This window comes from Kogia breviceps, chromosome 11 (genome assembly GCF_026419965.1).
Source record: "Kogia breviceps isolate mKogBre1 chromosome 11, mKogBre1 haplotype 1, whole genome shotgun sequence".
In the NCBI taxonomy this organism is placed as follows: domain Eukaryota; kingdom Metazoa; phylum Chordata; class Mammalia; order Artiodactyla; family Physeteridae; genus Kogia; species Kogia breviceps.
The window spans coordinates 102,525,014-102,545,318 of NC_081320.1; the positions used below are offsets into that span (position 1 = coordinate 102,525,014).

Here is a 20,305-nt window from a genome sequence, read left to right on the forward strand (position 1 = left end):
AGAAAGCAGTCAACAAACAGTAGTGCAGCCTTGGGGCAGGGTCCTGGCTCCTCCACAAGGAATATACATAACAGTACCTTTGAGTTCTTCTGCAGGAAGTAAGTCCTCCACCCAGGTGGAGCAGGGTAACTTCAGGCTGAGCGCAAGATCCCTGGAGCCCCACCTGCTACCTCACCACCAGCCAGTCAGAAGAAAGTCACACATCCTGCAGTCCTCACCCCAAATTCTGCCTATAAAGACGCTTTCCCGAAAACCATTGGGGAGTTTGGGGTTTCTGAGCACCAGCCACCCGTTCCCCTTGCCTGGTCCTGCAATAAACCTTTTTCTCTGCTCCAAACTCCGACACTTCCGTTTGTTTGGCCTCACTGTGTGTCAGGCACACGAGCCCGCAACAGAAGGCCAGAGGGAGAACTGTCCTAAGAACAGCCCCTGTCTTGGGACCCTGAAATAATCAGGGTCGACAGCAGTCTGAAGAGGAGCCTAGGAAAGCAATATTTAAAGCAAAGCCAGAGAAATTCTACTCCAACCCTGGTCCTTCGCAGCAGATGATGACCCTTCTGAGCCCTGTTAAGATTTTTCTCAAAAAGACCCGAAGGCCAACTGATAGGCTGGCTTCCAGCCCCACTCAGGGCTCTTCGCGCGCCTGGGCCTGGGTCCCCTAGGCACCAGCTCTCCAGCGGGAGCTCTCCGTCCACTGCTCCCCGTGCAGCCACACTGGCATTCCTTCTGGAACATTCCTCAGGTGACCAGCAGGGGGGGGTATGATGCTTTCCACCCAGAGATCGGGCTCCCACTCCGTGTAGGTGAGGGGGTGGAGGCTGCACTTGCCCCCCTGGATGTGCCAGTGGCGCTGGGCAGAGCCCTCTGGGGTCTGGGCTGCGATAGCCCCAGGGTCAGGGGAACTCAAGGTAGACCCAGAGGCTTAGTTCTCCCTGTGGAAGACAACCGCTTCCCTTTCCCTTGTCTTTCTCGGGCCTTTTCAAGTGTGTGTACATCTTCCTACGGGGTAAGTTGGGAAGCTAAGTTGGTACGCCTCCGCCCTCCTGGCAGTTCTCCCAGGACCTGAGAGCATAGCTCTGGCTGTGGCCCTGTGGACCCGGGCCTGCTGTCCAGACCCCTGGCGGGAGACGGGCCTGCGGTCTCCAGACTCCAGGCTGCAGTGGATTGTACGCAGTCCACCACACAGAGCCGAGGTTTCCCCTGCTTTGTGGCCTCTGAGCAGGTTGCCGGTGAAGCCGTAGCGTCCTGGCTCAAAGCCGGGGCGGCCCTCTGCCCTCCTGGCTTCGATGGCCAGCCCGACCACGGGCGGGTTAGCAGGAGGAGAGGCAGAGACGTCGGTTAACTTTTAATATAATATAAGCATGAATGAGACGTGAGAGTTTATGCTCGTCTTCGTTGAGGAGGGGAGAGGATGTAGGCCTGCGAGGGGAGAGCTTGAAGAAAAGATGATCTTAGGAGGTGGGATGGGGGGTGATGGTCTGTGACTATTCGTCTGGGCGTGGGCTCGCTGCCCCGCCTCCAGGCCCGTGACGGGAGTCATCCTGGGCGGTGAAACCCTCGGGGAGGGGACGCAGGATACTGCAGTTCCTGTCGGGGGACCTGCCTAAGCAGGGGAAGAGGGACAGACCGTGACACCCCAAAATACACCGCCTTGGCATGTGGGTTATTTTGGGCTGAAGGCAGCCAGGACCCAGCAGGCTCATCTGCAGCCGACCTCGGCCCACTTCTGAGCACCCCTGCCTCAGCCCTGGGCCGTGGGGATGTGCCCCCAGGCGGGGTGCTCACCTGGGCCTGGTGCCGGCTGGGCTGCGGTGGGCGGGGTCTCGTGGTGGGCGGGGTCTCGCGGTGGACGGGATGGACGGGAGGCCGCGGGGCGCATGCGCCGGGACCCACAGAGGCCACCCTCGGCCCGCTCAGGCCGAGCCCCGCCCCTACTGGATGGTACCTCCGTCCACTTGAGCTCCCGAAGCGGTGGTCCGAGAGCCAGGGCTGAGCCCACTCGCGGCTGTGCCGATTTCGGTCTAAAACAGCTCTAAGTGGGTGTATTTAGTCATCTGCCTTCTTTTCAACATTTAAATGTAAAAACAGACGCTCTAGATGATCTAACGGGAAGCAGAGTATAACTCGCTGACCGAAGCTTCAAGGTAAAGTGGGTGCAGGAAAGGGTGCCGTGCGTGTGGGATTACAACTAAACACGGGGGCGTTTGTCAACAGCAATGGCTTTAACTTGGGAAAAGCTGATCTTCGACTCATTTGGCTGAGAAGTTGTCTCCGAGTTCATGACAGTAAAATGAAACCATGTCCTCGGGGCTGTGCTCTCATCCCTGGGATGGAGGTTTCAGACAGTCGCGAAAGGAGGAAGGGGGACCCGGCATTACCGACGTATCTGGAGGTGAGGCACGGAGCGCAGGTGTGCGGGCTCAGGCGTCGGCCTGCGGTCCTCACAGCCAGCTCCACGTTCTAGAGCTCCAAGTTCATCTGGCTGAATAAAGGTCCGGGCCCTTCCCTTCCGTCAGCCAGGAGCAGCCTAGGGGGCGAGCAGGACCCCAGGCCGCAGTGTCGGGGCTCATCACCGCCCTGCCTGCTGTCTCTGTCCCCCTGAACCCAAGTCCCGCCCCGGAGCTCGGGATGTGACCTTCTCTGGAAATGTGGCAGCTGCAGTTGTAGCCAGAGTCAGGAGGACGGCATTACGGTGGCCCTAAGCCAGCGTGTCCTCATAAGGAGAGGGAAACACCGGGTGAGAACAAGTGCGGGGGAAGGTCCTGTGGCGACGGGACCGGGGCCCGGCTGGAAGTCTGCAGCCCTCCTGGAAACACCAGAAGCCGGAGAGAGGTTGGGACGGCTGCTCCCTCTGGAGCCTCCAGAAGGAACCTTGACCTCGGACTTCTGGCCTCCGGAACTGTGGGAGAACAGGTTTCTGCTGGTCAGCGGTTCCCCGGTGCGATGCTTTGCAGCAGCAGCCCCAAAATGGGCTCTTGGAGTTACACCCAGGTCAGCCGGGGGCCCTGCTCCCCTGGGCTGCCAGCGAGTGGGCGGGCGCAGGGCGGGGAGATGCAGGCAGAGGCCCTTGGGACTGGGTGGAGGGGGGCTGCCTCAGGCACAGCCAGGTTCTCAGGGGTGACTCACCGTCTGGGAATGGCCCCCTAGGACTCCAGACTGGGGGCCACCCGGACCCGGAAAGCCTCCCCAGCAAGGAGAACACACTCACCCTGGCGTGGCTGACGGTTCCCAGGGAGGCACCCCCGACAGCCCTCGCTCAGTGGTCACGACAGCCTGCGTTTCCAGTAGGAACTGGTCTTCTCCTGTTACAGACGGGAAACCAAGGCCCAGAGAGGGCGAGAAAGTCGCCAGGAGTCACAGAGCTGAGGAGGCTGGCTCCCCGTTTGCCTGTTCCAAACCCCACGTCCTCTTCCTCGTCAATCCTCAAAGAGGCAGAAGGGGAGACAGGCCAGTAGACAGGAGTGATGTCACTCCGGAGGAAGAGGCAGAAAACGCGGACCGTCCTGCCCTTGGGGCACCCTGAGGCACTGAGGGGGAGACGCGGGTGCCTCCTCGCAGAGCCTGACGCACAGGGGCTCTCGGGGCGAGGACAGCCACAGAGCAGGGGCGACCCTGGCCGTCGAGCGCCCGAGGCCCAGGAAGCCCTACAGCCTGAGGGCTGACTTGGGTCTGCATCTCCGGGCGGCACCTCCAGGAGCACGGCCCCGGAGCCCGCGCAGCCCTAGCAGGTCTCCGGAGAAGGTCGGCAGCCGCTGGGGTGGGGGGGGGCATGCAGGGGCCCAGGGACATCTGGGGGGGGGGTCCCCAACCCCGTCCAGTAGGTGAGGCTCGCAGGACAGTCAGCATCCTGTCCCCTCCCCTCCCTCCCTCCCTGGGTGAGTGACAGGTCCTGGGACGGGACACGTTACTCTCTCTGCTGAGCCTCGGTTTTTTCATTTGCAAAATGAGGATAGTAACACCTCCTCAGGAATGTCTCGAGGCTCAGGTGTCTGTGCGCCGCCGCGGTGTGAGCAGGCCCTGCCTCGGAGCCTGTGTTCAGACACCGGGAGGATGGATCGCCTGTCCCCACGGCTGCCGGATCCACTGGAGAGCTCAGCGATACTGTTCACAGGAAACAGGCGATCGCGGTAATCTTGGCTCCTTTGTATGCACATCTGAACAACTAGAGCTTGTCAACCAGCACAATCACACCTGAAAGGGCTGTTTGCTGTAGGACAGATAACAGGATTGCGGGCACACAATGAGGTCCGGAGAGTGGCCTTCAGAGAGAAATGGGAAGAGCCACCAGGGCCTTGGGCGACAGAAAACTTGAGCGGCTTTGACGGCTGCCCGCGATTCCGCAGGAAGGTTGAGTTCCTGGAGGTGTGAGGCCTCCGTGGGCCTCTAGAGGGCAGATGCAGGAGATGCTGCACAAAAGTGTGGGAAGCACACTCAGCTCGATGTAAGAGCTTCTTTACTAAAACACGAATTCCTTCAGGCCTGAGCATCAGTCATTGCACTGGCCGCTGCTGCCACACCTCCATCCAGAGTTCTGCAGACGGCTGTGTACCCGACAGACATGTTCAGGGAGACAGCACAATGGACGGATGGAGGGATGGATGGAAGGGTGGTGGGTGGATGGGTGGGTGGATAGAGGGATGGAGGGAGGGAGGGATGGAAGGAAAGATGGACGGGAGGGAGGGAGGGAGGTGGGAGGGAGGGGGAGGGAGGAAGGGGGGTAGGAAGGGATGGGGGAGGGAAGGATGGAAGGAGGAAAGGTGGGAGGAGGGAGGGACAGACAGACTTTAAGGAAGTGGCTCATGCACTTGTGGGCACTGGCAGGTCGTACATTTTACAGGCAGGTCAGGAGACTAGAAACTCAGGCAGGAGTGGATGCTGAGGTCTTGCAATAGAACTTCTCCAGGAAGCCTCAGTTTCTACTCTAAAGACCTAAAACTGAGTGGTTGAGGCTCACCCACACTATGGAGGGAACTCCTCTTGGTCGAAGTTCACCAATGTCAATCTCATCTACAAAATACCTTCAGCACAACACCTGGATTAGTGGTTGATCAAATCACGGGGTGTGACAGCCCAGCAGACTGGACACGTAAAATTAGCCGCAACTGATGCTGAACTGAAAAGAGAGGCTAAGACTGTGTGCTGCTCAGGACGCCTGCACCTGGGTTGGCACAGGTCAAGGTGGTGGGTGAAATTTGATGTTAACCCACTTACACTGGAGAGGTCCAGAGACATTCGGATGGGGGGGGGCAGGGTCAAAGCAGTGGCACCTTCTCTGCCTGCTGCAGGGAGGATGGACCTGGCAGACCGGTGGGGGTGGCGTCTTGGCGGTGGTCCAGGGAGACGCGGGGGACCAGGACCATCAGGGGTTATGGGAGGGAGGACGGAGGAACAGAAATCGACTGGGCCACAGGAGCACCTGGAATCCACGGCGTTTCTCAACTCCCTCCATGGGGCTGAGCCCCAAACAGGCCGCTTCTGGGTTGGAGGGTCTGAGAAAGCAGTTTGGAGGATCACATCAGCGATCCAGAAGAAAACAGGCATCTTTCAGGGAAAGTAAGGTTTGGGGTTTCTGCATTTAAGTATGAACTTCTTGGGGGGGAAGCAGGCAGCACTTGTAAAGGAGTGTGGAGTCCTGGGGGGACTTGTGACTGGTTAGTACTGGACCCCTGGCCGGCGTGGTCCGGGCCGCTGGAGGACTGGGAAGGCTTCTCCCTGTGGTAACAGGGATGACAGCTTCCGTGACAAACGTGCAGCATCTGGAGGGGCCTGAGCCAGACCCCAGCTCAGCTGCCCGAAGACGCAGGCCCTGGGGACCGTGTAGGTACAGGAGTTTACTGACACAGCAGCGGGAAAGCACCCCGTCACCCCAGTGCTGCCGCAGCATGCCTGAGGTAGAACGCCCCTCTGCTCGCACGACAGTGTGGAGGTCAGAACAGACCCAGGCTCCCCTCTGACGCTGGGACTTGCTGATCATGTGTCTTTGGACACAGGACAGCCTGGACTTCCTCAACTGTAACACGCAGAGCCTGGATCCTGGTGAGTGAAGTGTTAGAATGGGGCTGCAGACAGAAGAACGTGGGACTGCCTCCCCTCCTTCCCACGGACCCCTGTGCCTTCTGGTGGCTCCAGGCAAGGCCCCCTTGGGGGAGGCCCAGTGGGGTTCTTCCGGGTGTGGCCGCAAAGGAGGAAACTATAGGACACTGAGCGTCCACCTGGCCGAGCCCTGCGCCCAGGCCTCTACGCAAACGTCTTCTGCGCTCCCGACAGTGTCCTGTGGTCAGCAGTGCCCAGGACGTGGGCGCTTAAGAGGGCCCACGGGCTCAGACCCCTGGCTCCGATCCTGCTGCAGCGGATGTTTGTACGTGTCAGAGACAGAGAGATACGCGGAGGAGGAGGGGCGCGAGAGAGCGAGAGAGCGAGGGAGCGAGGGCGAGGGCCAGGGCCAGGGCGAGGGAGAGGGAGAGGGAGAGGGAGGGAGACTCAGAGACAGAGACAGAGAGAGAGAGAGAGCTCCAGCGAGCGCTTGGAATCGTGCCTGCAGCTTGCTAAGCACTGCGGACATGTGTTATAAAACAACCTCCACCCGTACTGCACACATGTGGGAACGGCGGCTAGGCGAGGCGGAGCAACTTGGCCGAGGCCTCGGGTCGTGGGCGCAGCCTTGGGACTGGAACCCGGGGGCCCAACCTGAGCTCCGCACCCGGGGCAGCGCCGCGGCCCGACGCCCGGCGGGAGGTCGTCGCCCCGCCCCGGCCCTTGGGGAGGAGGGGGCGGGAGGGGAGGAGCCGCGCGCATGTGCACAGCTGGCGCCCCCCGCCCCCCGCGCGCAGCTGGGACGTGGGCCGCAGCCGGCGGCGGTGGACACGCCGGGCCCTCGCGGTCGATCGCAGAGTCCGAGCGTCCCGCGCGCCGTGGGCCATGGCCGTGCGCGCTGCGCGCCCCTGCTTTCTGGCGCTCGTGCTGTGCTCGTGCTGGGGGGCCCTGGCCACGGTCGCCCCCAAGCCGGGCAACGGGTGTCCGAGCCGCTGCCTGTGCTTCCGCACCACGGTGCGCTGCATGCATCTGCTGCTGGAGGCCGTGCCCGCCGTGGCGCCGCAGACCTCCATCCTGTGAGTCCGGCGGGGCGCGGGGGACCTGGGCGCGCGGGGCGGCCGGGGGCCGGGGGAGGGTCGCGCGGCGGCGCCTTTGTCCGCCGTGGCCAGGCGGGGGGCGGACCTGAGCGCAGCGCGCGCGGCCTCCGGAGCCGCCTTTGTTCGGAGCTCGGCATCCCCGAGGGACGGGAAAGTTGTCGGCAGCCGCCGGGGAAAGCCCCCCGCCCTGCCCGGCCCGGTCCTGCTGGCTCCCCTCCTCCCCCTCCCGCCCCTCTCCGGCCCCTCTTCTCCCGGGGCCCGGCTTCCCCTCCCCCCGCTTCCTCTCCTCCCCCGCTTCCCCCTCCCCCTCTTCCCCCCTCCTTCTACTCGGCGGTTCCCGCTCCCCGTTTTCCCCTCCTCGCCGAGCGCGGCACCCCTGTCCCGGCTCTGGCGGGGGAGGGGCCCTTGCTGGCGCACCCTCGGTGACCTCACGTCCCCGCATCTGCCGGGGCTCCGAGAGCCTCCTGCCCGGGTTGTCCCCGGGCCCGTGGGGCGCACGGTTCTCTGGGGCTTTCTCTGCGCCGTGAGCTATAGCCCGCCCGAGTTGCGGGAGGCGCCGCGGTGCGGGTCCCCGAGTTGCGGGGCAGCGCGGACGGCCCGGGGGTGGATACAGTCGCGGTCCGAGCTGGGTTTTGCGCCCGGGGCACGTCCCCGCCCTCGTCTCCAGCCGGGGCGCGCCCAGGTGGTGCCATCGGAGACCCGGCGCTCCGTTTGGCAGGACGTATCGGACGTATCGCGCCCTCGCCGGCCGACCCCCGCCCTCCCTAGAGGATCCCGGCCGCGGATGCCGCCGAGCCGCTGCAGGCCTGTTTGGATGCGCCTCTGATTAGAACTTTTCAAAATCTGTAAAGGGCAGCCTGCGTTTCAGGCGCCGACTGTATTCAGCGTCCTACAGCTGCCCTTCTGAATGCCAAAAATAGTTTCCACTTTTCTTGGCTGAGCCAGCGTCCTCTGGCACCGTGAAGAGGCTGCAAAAGTTGTAAAATTTTGAGTGAGCTCTTCAGGAAGTGGGCGGTCAAAGTTCACGGACAGACCACTGTCCTAGTGGTCGCCGGCTCTACTGGCAGCTTCCTTGGGGTCCTTGGCGGGGCTCTCCTCGCAGCCTGGAAACTGTTCCTCCGAGAGAGACAGACACGGGCTTCCTTCCCGTGTGGAGGGCCGGCCGGCGGGCCAGCCAGCCAGCCGAGGCGGGCCAGCAGGAGGGCATCAGGCTCCGAGGAGGGGGACCGTAACAGGCCAAGTGAGGGTGTTCTGGAGGCCGTCACTTAATTCTAAAGTGAGTCAGTGGAAAAACACCTGGACCCTGAAGCCATTTTTCACATCTGGCCAAAGTCTAACACTCGTCCTAGGCTTTGCCCTCACATCTTAACGGCTTCTTAAAAGGAACAATATTTTAAAATGTGGTTGTCGCAGAACAGAAATGGAGCCACCAGCCTTCCTGCGGGTGGTGAGATTCTCCACAGAACCTCATAGGGTTTTGTAAAACAGCTGAGGGTAGGAAGGGAAAGTGACATAATAAGTAGGTAACACAGGCAAGATTTCCAGAGCCCCTCCTTTTCCCTTACGCTTTCGTGGGGTTTTGTAGTTTTCAAAGATGTTTTGAAATGACTTTGCGTGGGCTCGTTGATTCTGTGAGGGGGCAGGGTGTGCTAAGCTGACCAGATCCCTCGGGGAACCAAGCGGATTATCGCTGACATGGACACACACCCAGCCGACAGCTACGTAGACACGGGCGCAGGGGGAGGAAGCTTCCATCGCTGCCAGTGTAGACCTGGCACAGGGGAAGAACTGAGTCCTGGTGGGAGCGGGTCCAGCTGGGGGCCCGGAGCGGGGGACACAGAGGGGGGCGGTGATGATGAGGGAGAGACCGGCTCCGGGGCGCCGTGTTGCCGCCTGTGGGCTCCGGGGTCCAGTCTGGCGCGTTCCTGGGGGGCTGCTCGTTGGGGTGCAGTCGTGTCACAAGCTCCACTTGTGCAGAAATATTCAGTGTTCGCTTTTAGCTTTCCCCCCAGGTCTCTGCTCTGGTGCATCTGCTGCTGTTTTCTATTTTTAAAAAATGATTTGGTGGCAGTTGGGGACTTAAAAGATGTGAGGGTAAGTGAAGGCCCTGGCCACAGGCTTAACTAGGCCGTCCCGCCATCACTTCATCCCTTTGCTTTCGGGACCCTCCCCTCTCCCGCCTCCCCTTGCCCCCCCCCCACCCCCAGAAAGACTGAATGGGAATCGCTGGGCATATCAGACTTGTCTCCTGCTCAGGGTGTTTCAGGGTGTGTCCAGGCGGGGCCCGAGAGTGGACTGTTTTGCCTCGTGCTTGGGCTGCAGAAATGACGTTCCGAGAGTGTCCTGTGATTCCGGTTTGACCCTGGAAAGTAGAAAGTGGTGCTGTAGCCGCCCTGGGATCTGGAGTCCTGGCGCTCTGGTGCCGCAGCTGGTCCCTTCGCCATCGGGTGTGGTACTCAGTTCAGCTCAGCTTTTGTAGAAATACTTGTTTAGTTTTTGAGTATTTTACTCTGCTCAACACTACAGGAGACGTTTGTCACGGTGGTGATGAAACAGCTAGCGCTAGAACCTAAGCGGTGTGCCGTCTTGACTTGGCCCGCTTCCCGTCCTCCCCTCCGCCGGGACCTGTCGGGGTCGGCACATTCTACACCTCCCGCCTCATGAGTCCTCAGGAGCCCTCCGCGCCCCACCCCCGGCCCCATCCTTCTCTCTGTGGCCTCGTCTGTGCAGTCGTGGGGTCGCCTCCTCAAAGCTGGCTCCCACCCCGCGGTCCAGGCCGCTCCAAAGCCACCGTCCGTGTGACAGGAAGCCCTGGCGTCGGAGGGCGTCCGGGGCTGGGGGCTGGCGAGAGCCCCTCCCCTGGGCTTGTGGTCGGCCTGCCAGGCAGCTGTCCTCACATCCCTTGACGTCTGCTGACCTGTGTGTTTGGGCCTGGGCCAGCTTCTGGTTGCCACCTCTCGGGGTCCCGGGTCCACTGGGGTGCTGGGGAGGGAGGCCCTGCGGCCCTGTGATGAGGGCAGCTGGCCATCCAGGCGTGCCTGGCCGAGGGGGGCTGCAGGAGGCCAGCTCTGGGCGCCGGTGCCTCTGGTGGTCTGGGCGAGTGACCGCCCGTCTTTGGGGTCATATGCCCGGACTCGGAGAAGGTCCTCGTGTGCTCCCTGGGGACTAGCCCCCCCAAGGCCCAGCGTCTCCCCTTTCCAGCCTCCACTGGAGCTCCTGGAAGCCGGGCCCACGGAGGATCCAACTTCCCAGCGCTTCCCTGTGCGCCCAGGTGAGGTCTCTGGCCTACAGGTGGCCGGAGGGAGGGAGCGTTCCCGGGCCAGGAGGTGGGCAGGCTGTCAGCTGCACGTTCGCGTCCCCCTCCGCTGTCTTCCTGGGGTTCAGGGAGTTCCCTCTCTCCCGCCACCCGTCCTGCGGGGACGCCTTCGTCCTCCAGGGAGGGCTGGCCTCTCCTCCCCTGGGTGAGGCTTCACAGGGTCAGCAAAGCAGCGTCTGGCTGTCGGTCTCTGCAGGACACCGTGCAGGCCGGAACCGCAGGCTTTGAGCTGGAGCCCGTGGTTTACCTGAAGCAGATGTCTGCCTTTAGACGCCCTGTCGGCATGAAGTCAGTCTTCATTCTCACAGCTCAGAGGGACGTTTTTCAAGGATCTGAATGTTGGTAATTTATTTTTCCAAAATGGTGGTGACCACTCTGCGACGTCCCGAGCCCGCAGCCTTGCGAACGCCCCGCGCGCTGTGTGCGGAGAGGAGACCTCGGTGACCCGAGGAAGCTTCCAGAGGCCGCCTGGGTTGCTGTGTGTGACGTCAGCCACCAGGGAGTGGCCCTGGGTCCATGCTCAGTTGGGACACAACTTCACATTTGAAAACATGCCTTTGGAAGCCGCATCTGGAAAAACGTCCTTGGAAACTGCAGCAGGGCAGCTAGAAGGCCCCCCCTCCTCTGTGTTATTAGCCAGTCAAGGAAGTCGTTGTACAAAGAAAGCACGTGGGGCCCTGTGACTCCGAGTCCGGGGGTAGCTCCGGCTTCGTGCAGGGTGTGGACACCACGGCCTGGACGCGGCCTCCTCCTCCCCTCTGTGCATCCCCGGCCGCCTCCTCAGCCCTCCAACTCAGCTTCCCTGCCTGGCGGTGCCCGGCAGCCGTCGCCAGCTTCCCTTCCGACGGCCTAAGTGCAGGAGATGAGTCTCGGTCACAAGCACGAGCTCTGGGAATCGTGTGAACAGACCCGCTGTCTGTCCCCAGCACACCCTGGGCGGCGGGCGGGCGTGCCCACCAGGCCTGGGCCCGGCGGCTCCTGGAGCTAAGGACGGGAGCTGCCCTGCCCGAGGACACGTGGCCTGGAAGCGGGGGAGGCTCCTTGCCTGGGGGAATGCGGGCATTTTGTTAGAAGAGGCGGCAGGGGGGCAGGCTGGACAGAGCTGTCCACTGCACCCATGACGGGTGCCACGCTCAGGTGCCGACGGAGCAGCGACCGGAATCCCCGTCTCCTTAGCCGGGCCTGTCATCCGTTTGCCGAGTGGCTGAGCGCTGGAAGGTCCGTGCGCCCGCGTGCTGGTTCCCGCTGGCTGAGCACGAGGCTCTGTCCTGTTGGCTGGAGATGCCGGCCTCTTTCGTGGGCACTTGCCAACAGGAAGAAACTGGAGTAGGTGCCGTGCTGAGGGAATGGGGGCCTGGGGTCCCGGCCGAGCTCCGAGGGCAGCACCCAGGGCTAGAGTGGGGCCCGGCCTCCCGTCTCCCTGCACCGTGTGCACTGGCGGGGCGCTGCCAGACCTCAGTGCCCGAGATGTCAGGTCTCTCAGCTTAGCTCCCGGGTCTAACGAGCATTTGAATTGTGACAGTTTCATGTGCTTTGGGGGGATACACAAGAAGATGCGGTTTGTTCACAAACACGGTTTTGGGTGAATTCAATTTAAAAGCAGTTGAACATCACTGAATTTGATGCTTAAATAGTCAGTTTGGACATTTCGTGAGTTACCTTGTGTCTCTGCTTGCCGGTAGCTCCCTGGGGTCGGCCTCGGGCTCGAACTGGTAAGTACGTGTCTCATGTAGCACCTGCACAAAACTCAGCCCGCGTGTGTCAGTGGGTGAGGGAATGCTTTCTGGTGTTCAAAATGATATCATCGATAACTTAGGATCTTTCTAAATTGGTAAGTCCAGTGGTTCATGTTTTCTTTATCTTGAAGTTAATTTTGAAACATAGAAATCACACGTGTTCCTCTCCTGGGCCCTCGGTTTTTCTTCCCATGCTACCAGTCTGCAGAAAACTTAGGCAAATCCCGGGATAGCTCAGTCCAACGATGACTCACGTGCCTGAATCAAAACTGGCAAAAACTTTAGGTAAGAATGTGTGTTAGTTGTTTGAGGACTTAATTCTCAGCTCCCCTTTTCTTGGCTCGGATACAGGGTCAGTTATCCCTGCTAATTAGATCGGTTTCTCTTTTCTGGACACTGTTGCCTTTCTCTCCGTTTCCCAGCCACCTCAGGGGTAGGGAAGAGGGGACACAGACCCTGGGTGGGCAGTGATCTGACTCTGTGTCCCCAGGGCTCTCCTTGGCCTTGTCTGGTTCCCTTCAGCCTCCTTTGAAGGGTGGTTTGTTCAGAGCTGGGTGCCCACCGGGTGACCAGCTCATAGAGCAGAGGGGTGGTGCCTGCCGGCTTCTGGATGCCCAGCCCCAGGGGAGCTCGGGGCGGGTGGCTGGGTGGGTACAGGCTGCCGTCACCCAGCCCACGGAGCTCAGAGGCCCACGAGCAGCCCGCAGGCTCGTCCCCTTCTGTTCTACGGTCAGGCCTGCGGTGGAAGCTTAGCCAGGGACGATTGACTCCCTTCTCCCACCTCTGTCTGCACGAGTTCTCACTGAGGCAAATACAAAGCCGCGTGGGGATTCCGCTGACGGGACAGCGGGAGTTGGTGTTCGCGGTGCGCGCTCGGGGGACCGTGCTGTGTCCGGTCCGTGCCGCCGTCGCCGCCGTCAGGGTAATGAGCGTCCCCACCCGCGGGGTCCGCGCCCCTGGCAGCCCTTCCTCCCGAGTTCTGCCTCGCTGGGCATGACTGCGTCTGTGTTCACCCACCGGGGGTGCTGGGCTTTGTTCTCCTTTCCTGGAATGTCTTTGTCTGCTTTGCGCATCAGGGTAGACCTTGCCTCCCCCAGTGTTTGGGGAGAGCGGGGGGCCGCGGCTTAGTGCTGCTTAGAGGTCTGGTCCAGCTTCCCAGGGGAGCCCCCGGGCCGGGCTGGGCTTCCTAGGAGGGTTTTAAACTGTGATCTCAAATTCTTCAGTAAACACAGGGCTGCTGGGGACAGTTTCTTCCCGAGTGAGCCCTGGGAGCTGGAGCTCGGCCACGTCGCACGATCGAGGGACAGCCATCCACCGTGAAGGCGGAAGATCTGTAGGGATGTCAGTTCTCTTGTTCCTGATGTCAGAAATGCGTGTCTTCTCTCTCGCTTTTTCCTGGTCAGTCTGCCTAGAGGTTTTTCCGTTGTATCGATCTTTGCAGAAGCCCAGCTTTTGGATGCACTGATTTTTCGCTTTGGTTTTTCCTTTCTCTGCGTTGCTGATCTCTGCTCTGATCTTTATTACCCTCACACGCACGGCTCCGCGGAGCGCTTGACGCTCCAGGGTCTCTGATGTCTTCTCTCCGCCCCTGGAGTTCCAGCTGTCCTGTCTGTGTCCTGTGGGTTCTCACTGTCCCTTGGGCAGCAACCTAGGGCGATTCTGTGCTCACCTCCTTCGTTTTCCCTCCCTCCGGGAGCCTGTCCGTTACTGACCCACGCACTGTATCTTTTTTTTTTTTTTTTTTTTTTTTTTTTTTTTTTTTTTTTTGGCAGTATGTGGGCCTCTCACTGCTGTGGCCTCTCCCGTTGCGGAGCACAGGCTCCGGACGCACAGGCCCAGCGGCCACGGCCCACGGGCGCAGCCGCTCCGCGGCATGTGGGATCCTCCCGGACCGGGGCACGAACCCGCGTCCCCTGCATCGGCAGGCGGACTCGCAACCACTGCGCCACCAGGGAAGCCCCATGCACTGTATCTTGAAGACAGTTGTTTCATGTATTTTGTCAGCTTTTTGGTTGTTTCAGACAGGAGAGGAAGTCTGGCCCCTGTTACCCTGTCTTTTTTTGTAATTTTGTAAAACCTTCATTAAATTCTTCTGCAACTTTATAACAGTGTGGCTTATAAAGAAAGTAACAAATAGAATAATGCTTTCACATGCCCCGAGTCCTGATTTAAAAAAAACTGAAAATTGTCCAACCCGCTGTTCTCCATTTGCCTTTGGAAGGCTGTTGTATCCAGCAGGGGAGTTCAACTGCATCTGGATAATAAATGGTCGCAGGGTGTCGGCAGCAGCAGATTAAACAGTGTGAGTTCCTACTTCCCTCACACAGAATCCAGGGCAGATGTCCTTGCTGGGCAGCTGTCACTGGAGGCTCTGCTCTCAGCCCGGGGCCTGCAGACCCCGGCCAGCAGGGCGGTGGTGGCCTGGTTGCTGGGCTGATCTGTGTGGGACGTTCCACGCCCTTCACCCACCTGTGGCTGAAGCTGCTTCTGACGCCAAAGGCAGAGCTGGGTAGTTGTGACATGACAGTACATTTCCCGTCTGGCCCTTTAAGGTAACGGCGCTCTACCAGCGACCTGGGGACCCAGGCTCTGTCCACCCTGTAGCTCTGCGGTCCTGGTCCCTGGCCCTCCGGGCCGTCAGGGAAGCGGACGGGGGGAGTGAGCCCGACGAGGGTCCAGGGCTTCGACTGCCCCCAGGGGACACGTCACTTGTGCTCACATTGCCTGGGGGGCCCCGGTCCCCTGTCCCCACCTGGTGCCTGGCAGGCTCTGGCACGTTGTTTAGGGCCTTCCCAGCAAGGGAAACGGCATTGGGAGGGTCGGACGTGCTGGATGGGCGGGGCCTGGCTGCCGTGCCGCCTTCGCCGTGTCCTCTCCAGGCGCTGCTGTTGCACGTGGGCCCCTCGGGCCCCTCACGTGCAGAACAGAGGGGGCTGCGCGACGTCGGCCCTGCCTCCCGTGTCCCGTGCCGCGTGGTGGTTCCCGGCTCCGGCCCCCGTTAGTTTAGGGCCCACTGTGGGCTGTAACAGGCACCATGATGGGTAAATAGAGGCTAAACACTAGAGTCTCCTTCTCCTAACAGGACTTTTGTTCATCCCTCCTCAACAGAGAGCCGCCCCGTGTAATTACCGCGGCAGGTGTTGAACAGCCTGTGGCGGCAACCCGTAGATCACAGCCGGCTTGCTTAGAAGCCAAGCGCTTGGCTCAGGGTCTTCTGCCGGGACCAGGCATATTTGGATTGACGCTGGGTGTTTGGAAATTTGCAGGCTGCCTTCTCTCGGGCCCTGCAGGGGTGGTCATCGTGGGTGGAGTTTGGCTGGAGGTACAGCCTCTCCGCCCGGGGGGCCCGGGGGTTAGCGGAGGCGGGGGCAGCAGCGTCTCCCCAGCAGCCGCTAGCAGGAGGTCGTGGAACCTGCCCCTCACCCACTCCAGTGCCCTGTCCTGTTTACTCTTCTTTTACAACATATTTTTAAATATTTTTATGCAAGCTGTACGTGTTCATGGTAGAAAAATGTGAACACGCAAATTAAAACACCATAATAAATGACTCACATTCCTATTATTAGAGGAAACCGTTAGCCTGACGGGCTTTCCCTCAGATACACAGTCATGTGCGCGCACATGGACACGGAATCACTGCGGTGTCTGCGTGTCTGTCCGTGCCCGCCGCTCTGTCTGTCCGTCAGCCATCTGTGTCTGCTGTGTTCTGTGGATCATGTGGACCTATCTCTCTATCTCTGTGTCTACGTGTCATCTCTCTGTATCTACCCACCTCCCTACCCACCCGTCTCCCTGTTTCCAGCCATTGGAAGGGGTGTGTCCTGCGCTCTGTGCCCTCCGCGTGCCGCAAGCCTGCCCGCCCTCGGTAGCCGTGTGTGTGTCTGCAGTGATTGGAGGTCCGCGCCATCACTGTTGATGGCCACGTCGCATTTATTGGGGGATCGCCAACTTCTATGAGAATCAGCTTCTCATCCTGGGTCGTTTCTTGGTTCCCACTTTCCTGCTACTGCAAACCATACCTCTGAATACGCCTTTGTGCACATTTTGGGGAGTATTCGCCGTGATCGCGTGTCTGTACTCTGCAGGCTTGGCCCGCACCAGGGGCGGGTCTGCGCGTCGTGGACTCTTCCTGTTCCGTGTCCTTCCCGGACACTGTCCGTGTTTTCCCGAGGACAGGAGGCCCCCCCTCGCTCGGCATCCTTTGCCCACCTGCCGCAGAACTAACTCACCCGCGCCAGGCCGCGGCGCGTGCCCGCAGAGGGAGGTGGCTTGCGGGTTGCGGGGTGCACGGCCCCGAGGCCGCCTCTCACACCCGACCACGGAGACGACCACGTCGCGCGCGCCGGTGCGCCCTCGCTCAGTAGCCGCGCTTTGACGGTGGTCCCAGGTTTTCTCTCCTGAGGCTCTGATGCCAGCACGTCCTGAGGACCGTGCCAGCTCCGGTGTGGGCCCCTCCCCAGGCTGCGGCGCAGCCTGGCCTATGTCGGGTCCCGGCCACCCCGTCCGTGGCCAGTTTCCTGTGTGGGCTCTGCCCTGTGGTTGGCTGTCCCCGCTGGGCCCCGAGATCTGAGGTGGGAGGGGCTGGGAGAGCCCCAGCTCAGCACCATCTCTGTCACCGGAGGCGAAGTTCAAGGTTGATTCCCGTTACTCGCAGGGTCGTGTTCTACGTCGTCTCTGCGAGTTCTGCGTCAGTGACCCGGGACCCTTGCTTCCGAGAGACACAGGGTCACGGGGTCCAGCCCGGCGCAGGTCACGCCGCTGCTGTCATCCATCGACTGATGCACAGCCCGGTTTTGTGAGCTTCTGTTCACAGACGCCTTACTTCACGTCTGTTGTTGGTTCATCAGCGTGGAGCTCGGGCAGCACAGACTCGCGCTCGGAGGAAGCTGAGCCCCCGCACGCCTGTTTCCCCCGTGACCGCACAGCCCGTCGGCCCCACCCTCGGGGGCGATTTTAAACAGCAGAGTCGCCAGCAAAAGGCGCAGAAATGCGAACAGCACGGCACCAGAGAGGCCCTGGAAAGGACGCCAGTCCCCATCCTCATCAGCTCCGTGCCCGTCCTCGATGGGGGCAGAGACACCGCAAGGACCGGCTCCGGGACCACGGACAGCCTCGAGCAAGTGGGAGAACTCTCAAATCGAATCCGTGAACGGTGGGGCGGACAGTGTCCTCCCGTGTTCCAGGCGGAGGTGCTGTGCCCTCAGGGCGCGGGGACCCGGCAGGGCCTCGTCACGCTGCCGGCCCCGCGGGGTCCCCCTCGCTCACCCCGGGCCTTCCTCGCAGTGGGGTCTCAGGGTTTACGTGGTGGCTTAAGAGCAGGGCGGTTCCCTCCAGAAGAGCAGGACCCTTCTAACCTTTAGCAATCTCTACCCGATCTTCTCTGGGGAGAAAGGATCTTGCCTTTGAGGTTCCATCAAGTTCAAAGTCTTGAATTGTTATCTGAGACATGCCGGGAGGAACCTCCTGCGTGGACGCATTGCAGGCCAGGTGCCGGGCGTGGAAGTGGCTGCCCTCGGTTTGGCCAGGCTGTGGTCTCCTGGGCAGGGAGACGGAGCCAGTAAGAGCCACGGTGTTAATGACGGAGGCTGACCTCGTGGGCGATGCCCGTCCAGCCAGGCTGTAGCTCAGGGCGTGGTCGGCCGGGGCGCTGGTTCCCAGCTTTGCCAAAGCGCACCCCTGGGCAGGGTTCTCGCCCCCTGAAGCCTCGGTTTCCCACCTGCAGGGGCGTCCTGGGCATGAGGAAGGGGACGCACGTGTAACCCTGAGCCAGCCGCCTGGTCGATGCTCTGCTGGGGAAGCGACTGTTACCATCACACCTGGGTCAGTTGACCCTGTGGCCGTGAGCCAGAGGAGTCCAGAGGAGGGAAGACAGGTAGCGAGAGAGAGAACTAGGCCGCTGGGCCTCCTTTAATTGAAGCAGATACTGGCGAGGCAAACAGGAAATACCCCCAGGCTACTTTTCAGTGCCCATTGGCCAGCCCTTCTCTCTCCCAGGCCAAACCCAAGTGTTTAAGAAGCATCTGAACGCCCCTTGTGAGGCAGCACCCAGAAGGTGCCTCTCACGGGACCCAGGAAACGCTCCGTAATTGTGAGCTCCTGCCTTCCCCGACTTTTCTAAAAGGCCATTCCTGCCAGATCTAATGTTAATTATTTGCTAAGAATTAAGGACGTGAACGGAAATTCAGAGTTACTCTAAAGAAATGAAAGGCTGGGATGGGTAAAGATGGGAAGATTTTGCCCCTGCAATGTTTGGATTGATATGTTCCCTTTCTGTGGGGAAAAGTGAGGCCGACACAGCCCTCGGGAGGGAGGTTTCTTTACTCAGAAAGCAGTGAGATTTCAGACAAATGCGAGAGAGGGAGCCGTTCACCCGAGGAATGCGGGCTGCACTCATCTGCAGCGCTGGTTAAATTTATGCTGCTTTTCCTGGTCACAGCTTCCTTTAGGGGAAGAGCTTAGATTAGGCTTGTCACTTCCTGGAGTGAAACAATATTTCTAAAAATCCATAACCAGCTAAGCAGCACTTTAACTTTTAAAAATAGCAATTGAAGTGGATGCAGTTAGGCATCGTTGTTACTTATTCAGACATGCGGGATGTTTGTGTTGGCGTGGCAGTGGGTGGCCAAATATTCATCCTGAGCATGTGTTTTCTTGTGCATGTTATTTTGATGTGTAGTTTTCTTAGGTCAATGCCTGTGTCACCCCTTCCGTCCACTCACCCACGCATCTCTCCACCCATCCGTCCGTCCATCTGTCAGTCTGTTTGCCCCTCCCGCCCCCCCCCCCATCCTGGTGTCCTTGATAAGCGTCAGGCACTGGTGCTGAGATGCGTAGACCCCGCTGCTATGAGGCAGAGTCTGTGGTGTGGGCCGTGCGCCTCTATCCCGACGCAGACCTGTCCCCAGTCCGTCCCACCCCCGTGGTTCAGGGGTGGGGTTGGAAGCCCAGAAAGGGGAGGGGGGTGGTTATAGAAAGGAGGTTGCCTGGGAAGAACTTTCTTAGACCCAAGCCTCTTTCCTCCTGAACTCAGAACGCACTGGCTTTAAAATCCAACTTCCTCGTTATTTTCCCTAGTCTTAGAGCAGCCTTCTCCTCATTCTTCTGTGGTTTCTCAGGGTTCCGTGTCTAGCAGCCTTTCTCAGCTGGGTTGTGAGAGAAGGAAGCCCAACAGGAAATGCCTGGAGTGATGATTTTCTCAGCTCTTTCAGGGATCCTGCTGGACTAGTACCTGGGTGCTAGAGGTCACCCAGTTCATTGCAGACGGTGGGTGCTGCATTAAGGCTTCCCGACTTCTCACTGGAGAAGGACCGTGAGGCCATAAGAAGTGTGGACATCAGGGCGCAGGGAGAGGATTGCACCGGCACCCCTGCCAAGGAGAGGCGGTGAGGTGGGTCAGGCTGGCAACGTGGGATCCCCTTAATGAAAGTGGAGAGGACATTTCGGGAGGGACTGCCTCGGCTAAGGTCTGCCTTTACACCCTTCACAAGGTTCCATTTCGTGTCCCCTCCCCTCAGAAACTTTCCTGAGGGCTCACCTCTGACCCATCCATTTTAAGTTCCTTGGGGTTTATTATTTGCCCCACACTTCTTTTGTCCTGGTTGATGAAACCATATCACTCACGCCCTAGAAATGTGTTCTCATCCGGTAATTAGCTTGGCTTGCACGTCCCGTCTTCCTAAAAACGCAAGATCTGTGTATGTAGGAAGCCTCCTAGGTTAGATGCATCCGAAGCGTCTCGGTGGAGGGTATAACTATTTGGTATCGGTATTTGTTGATTCTGTTTTTGATCCATTTCCTCTGTGGTGGTAACTGCAACGCAGTCTAATGTGAGGCTGTTAGAAAAGCAACAGGCAAAAATCAGTCTGTTTGGTAGAGCCTGAAATCTACTTCCTGGGCTTGGTTTCTGCTGGGTTCTGTGACTGTCCGCTTGCCAGTTGGCTAAGTCTTGGACGAGCGCCCAGTGGGATAACATGATTTATCCGTTTATTTTGCTGAACTCAAAGAGTAAGCTCTGTCTGTCTCTGTAAGAACAAACTCAGCCCGTTCAACTGTGTAAATTATAATATTTGTTGTAACAAGTAGGGTACATCTCAGCACGCCTGGGTGTCTGTGATGGTTAGTTT

General features: G+C 60.0%; 1 protein-coding gene across 8 annotated transcripts in view; it reads left to right on the forward strand.

Annotated features, from left to right (window-relative positions):
- Positions 1-20,305, forward strand: part of PXDN (peroxidasin) — a 147,196-nt gene that overhangs the window by 74,358 nt on the left and 52,533 nt on the right. For 3 of the 8 annotated variants that reach the window (XR_010835668.1, XM_067008240.1, XM_059078766.2), the window contains exon 1: positions 6,816-7,109. The exons of 1 other annotated variant lie outside the window; for it this stretch is intronic. Coding sequence is in view for 4 of the 7 variants with exons in the window: in XM_067008240.1 (XP_066864341.1) it covers positions 6,919-7,109 (191 nt within the window). In the remaining 3 variants the exon portion in view is untranslated. Of the gene's footprint in view, positions 1-6,636; positions 7,110-20,305 lie in introns of those variants that run through there. 4 more of the 8 variants (XR_010835667.1, XR_009338078.2, XM_067008242.1 and 1 more) reach the window with 3 other exon arrangements.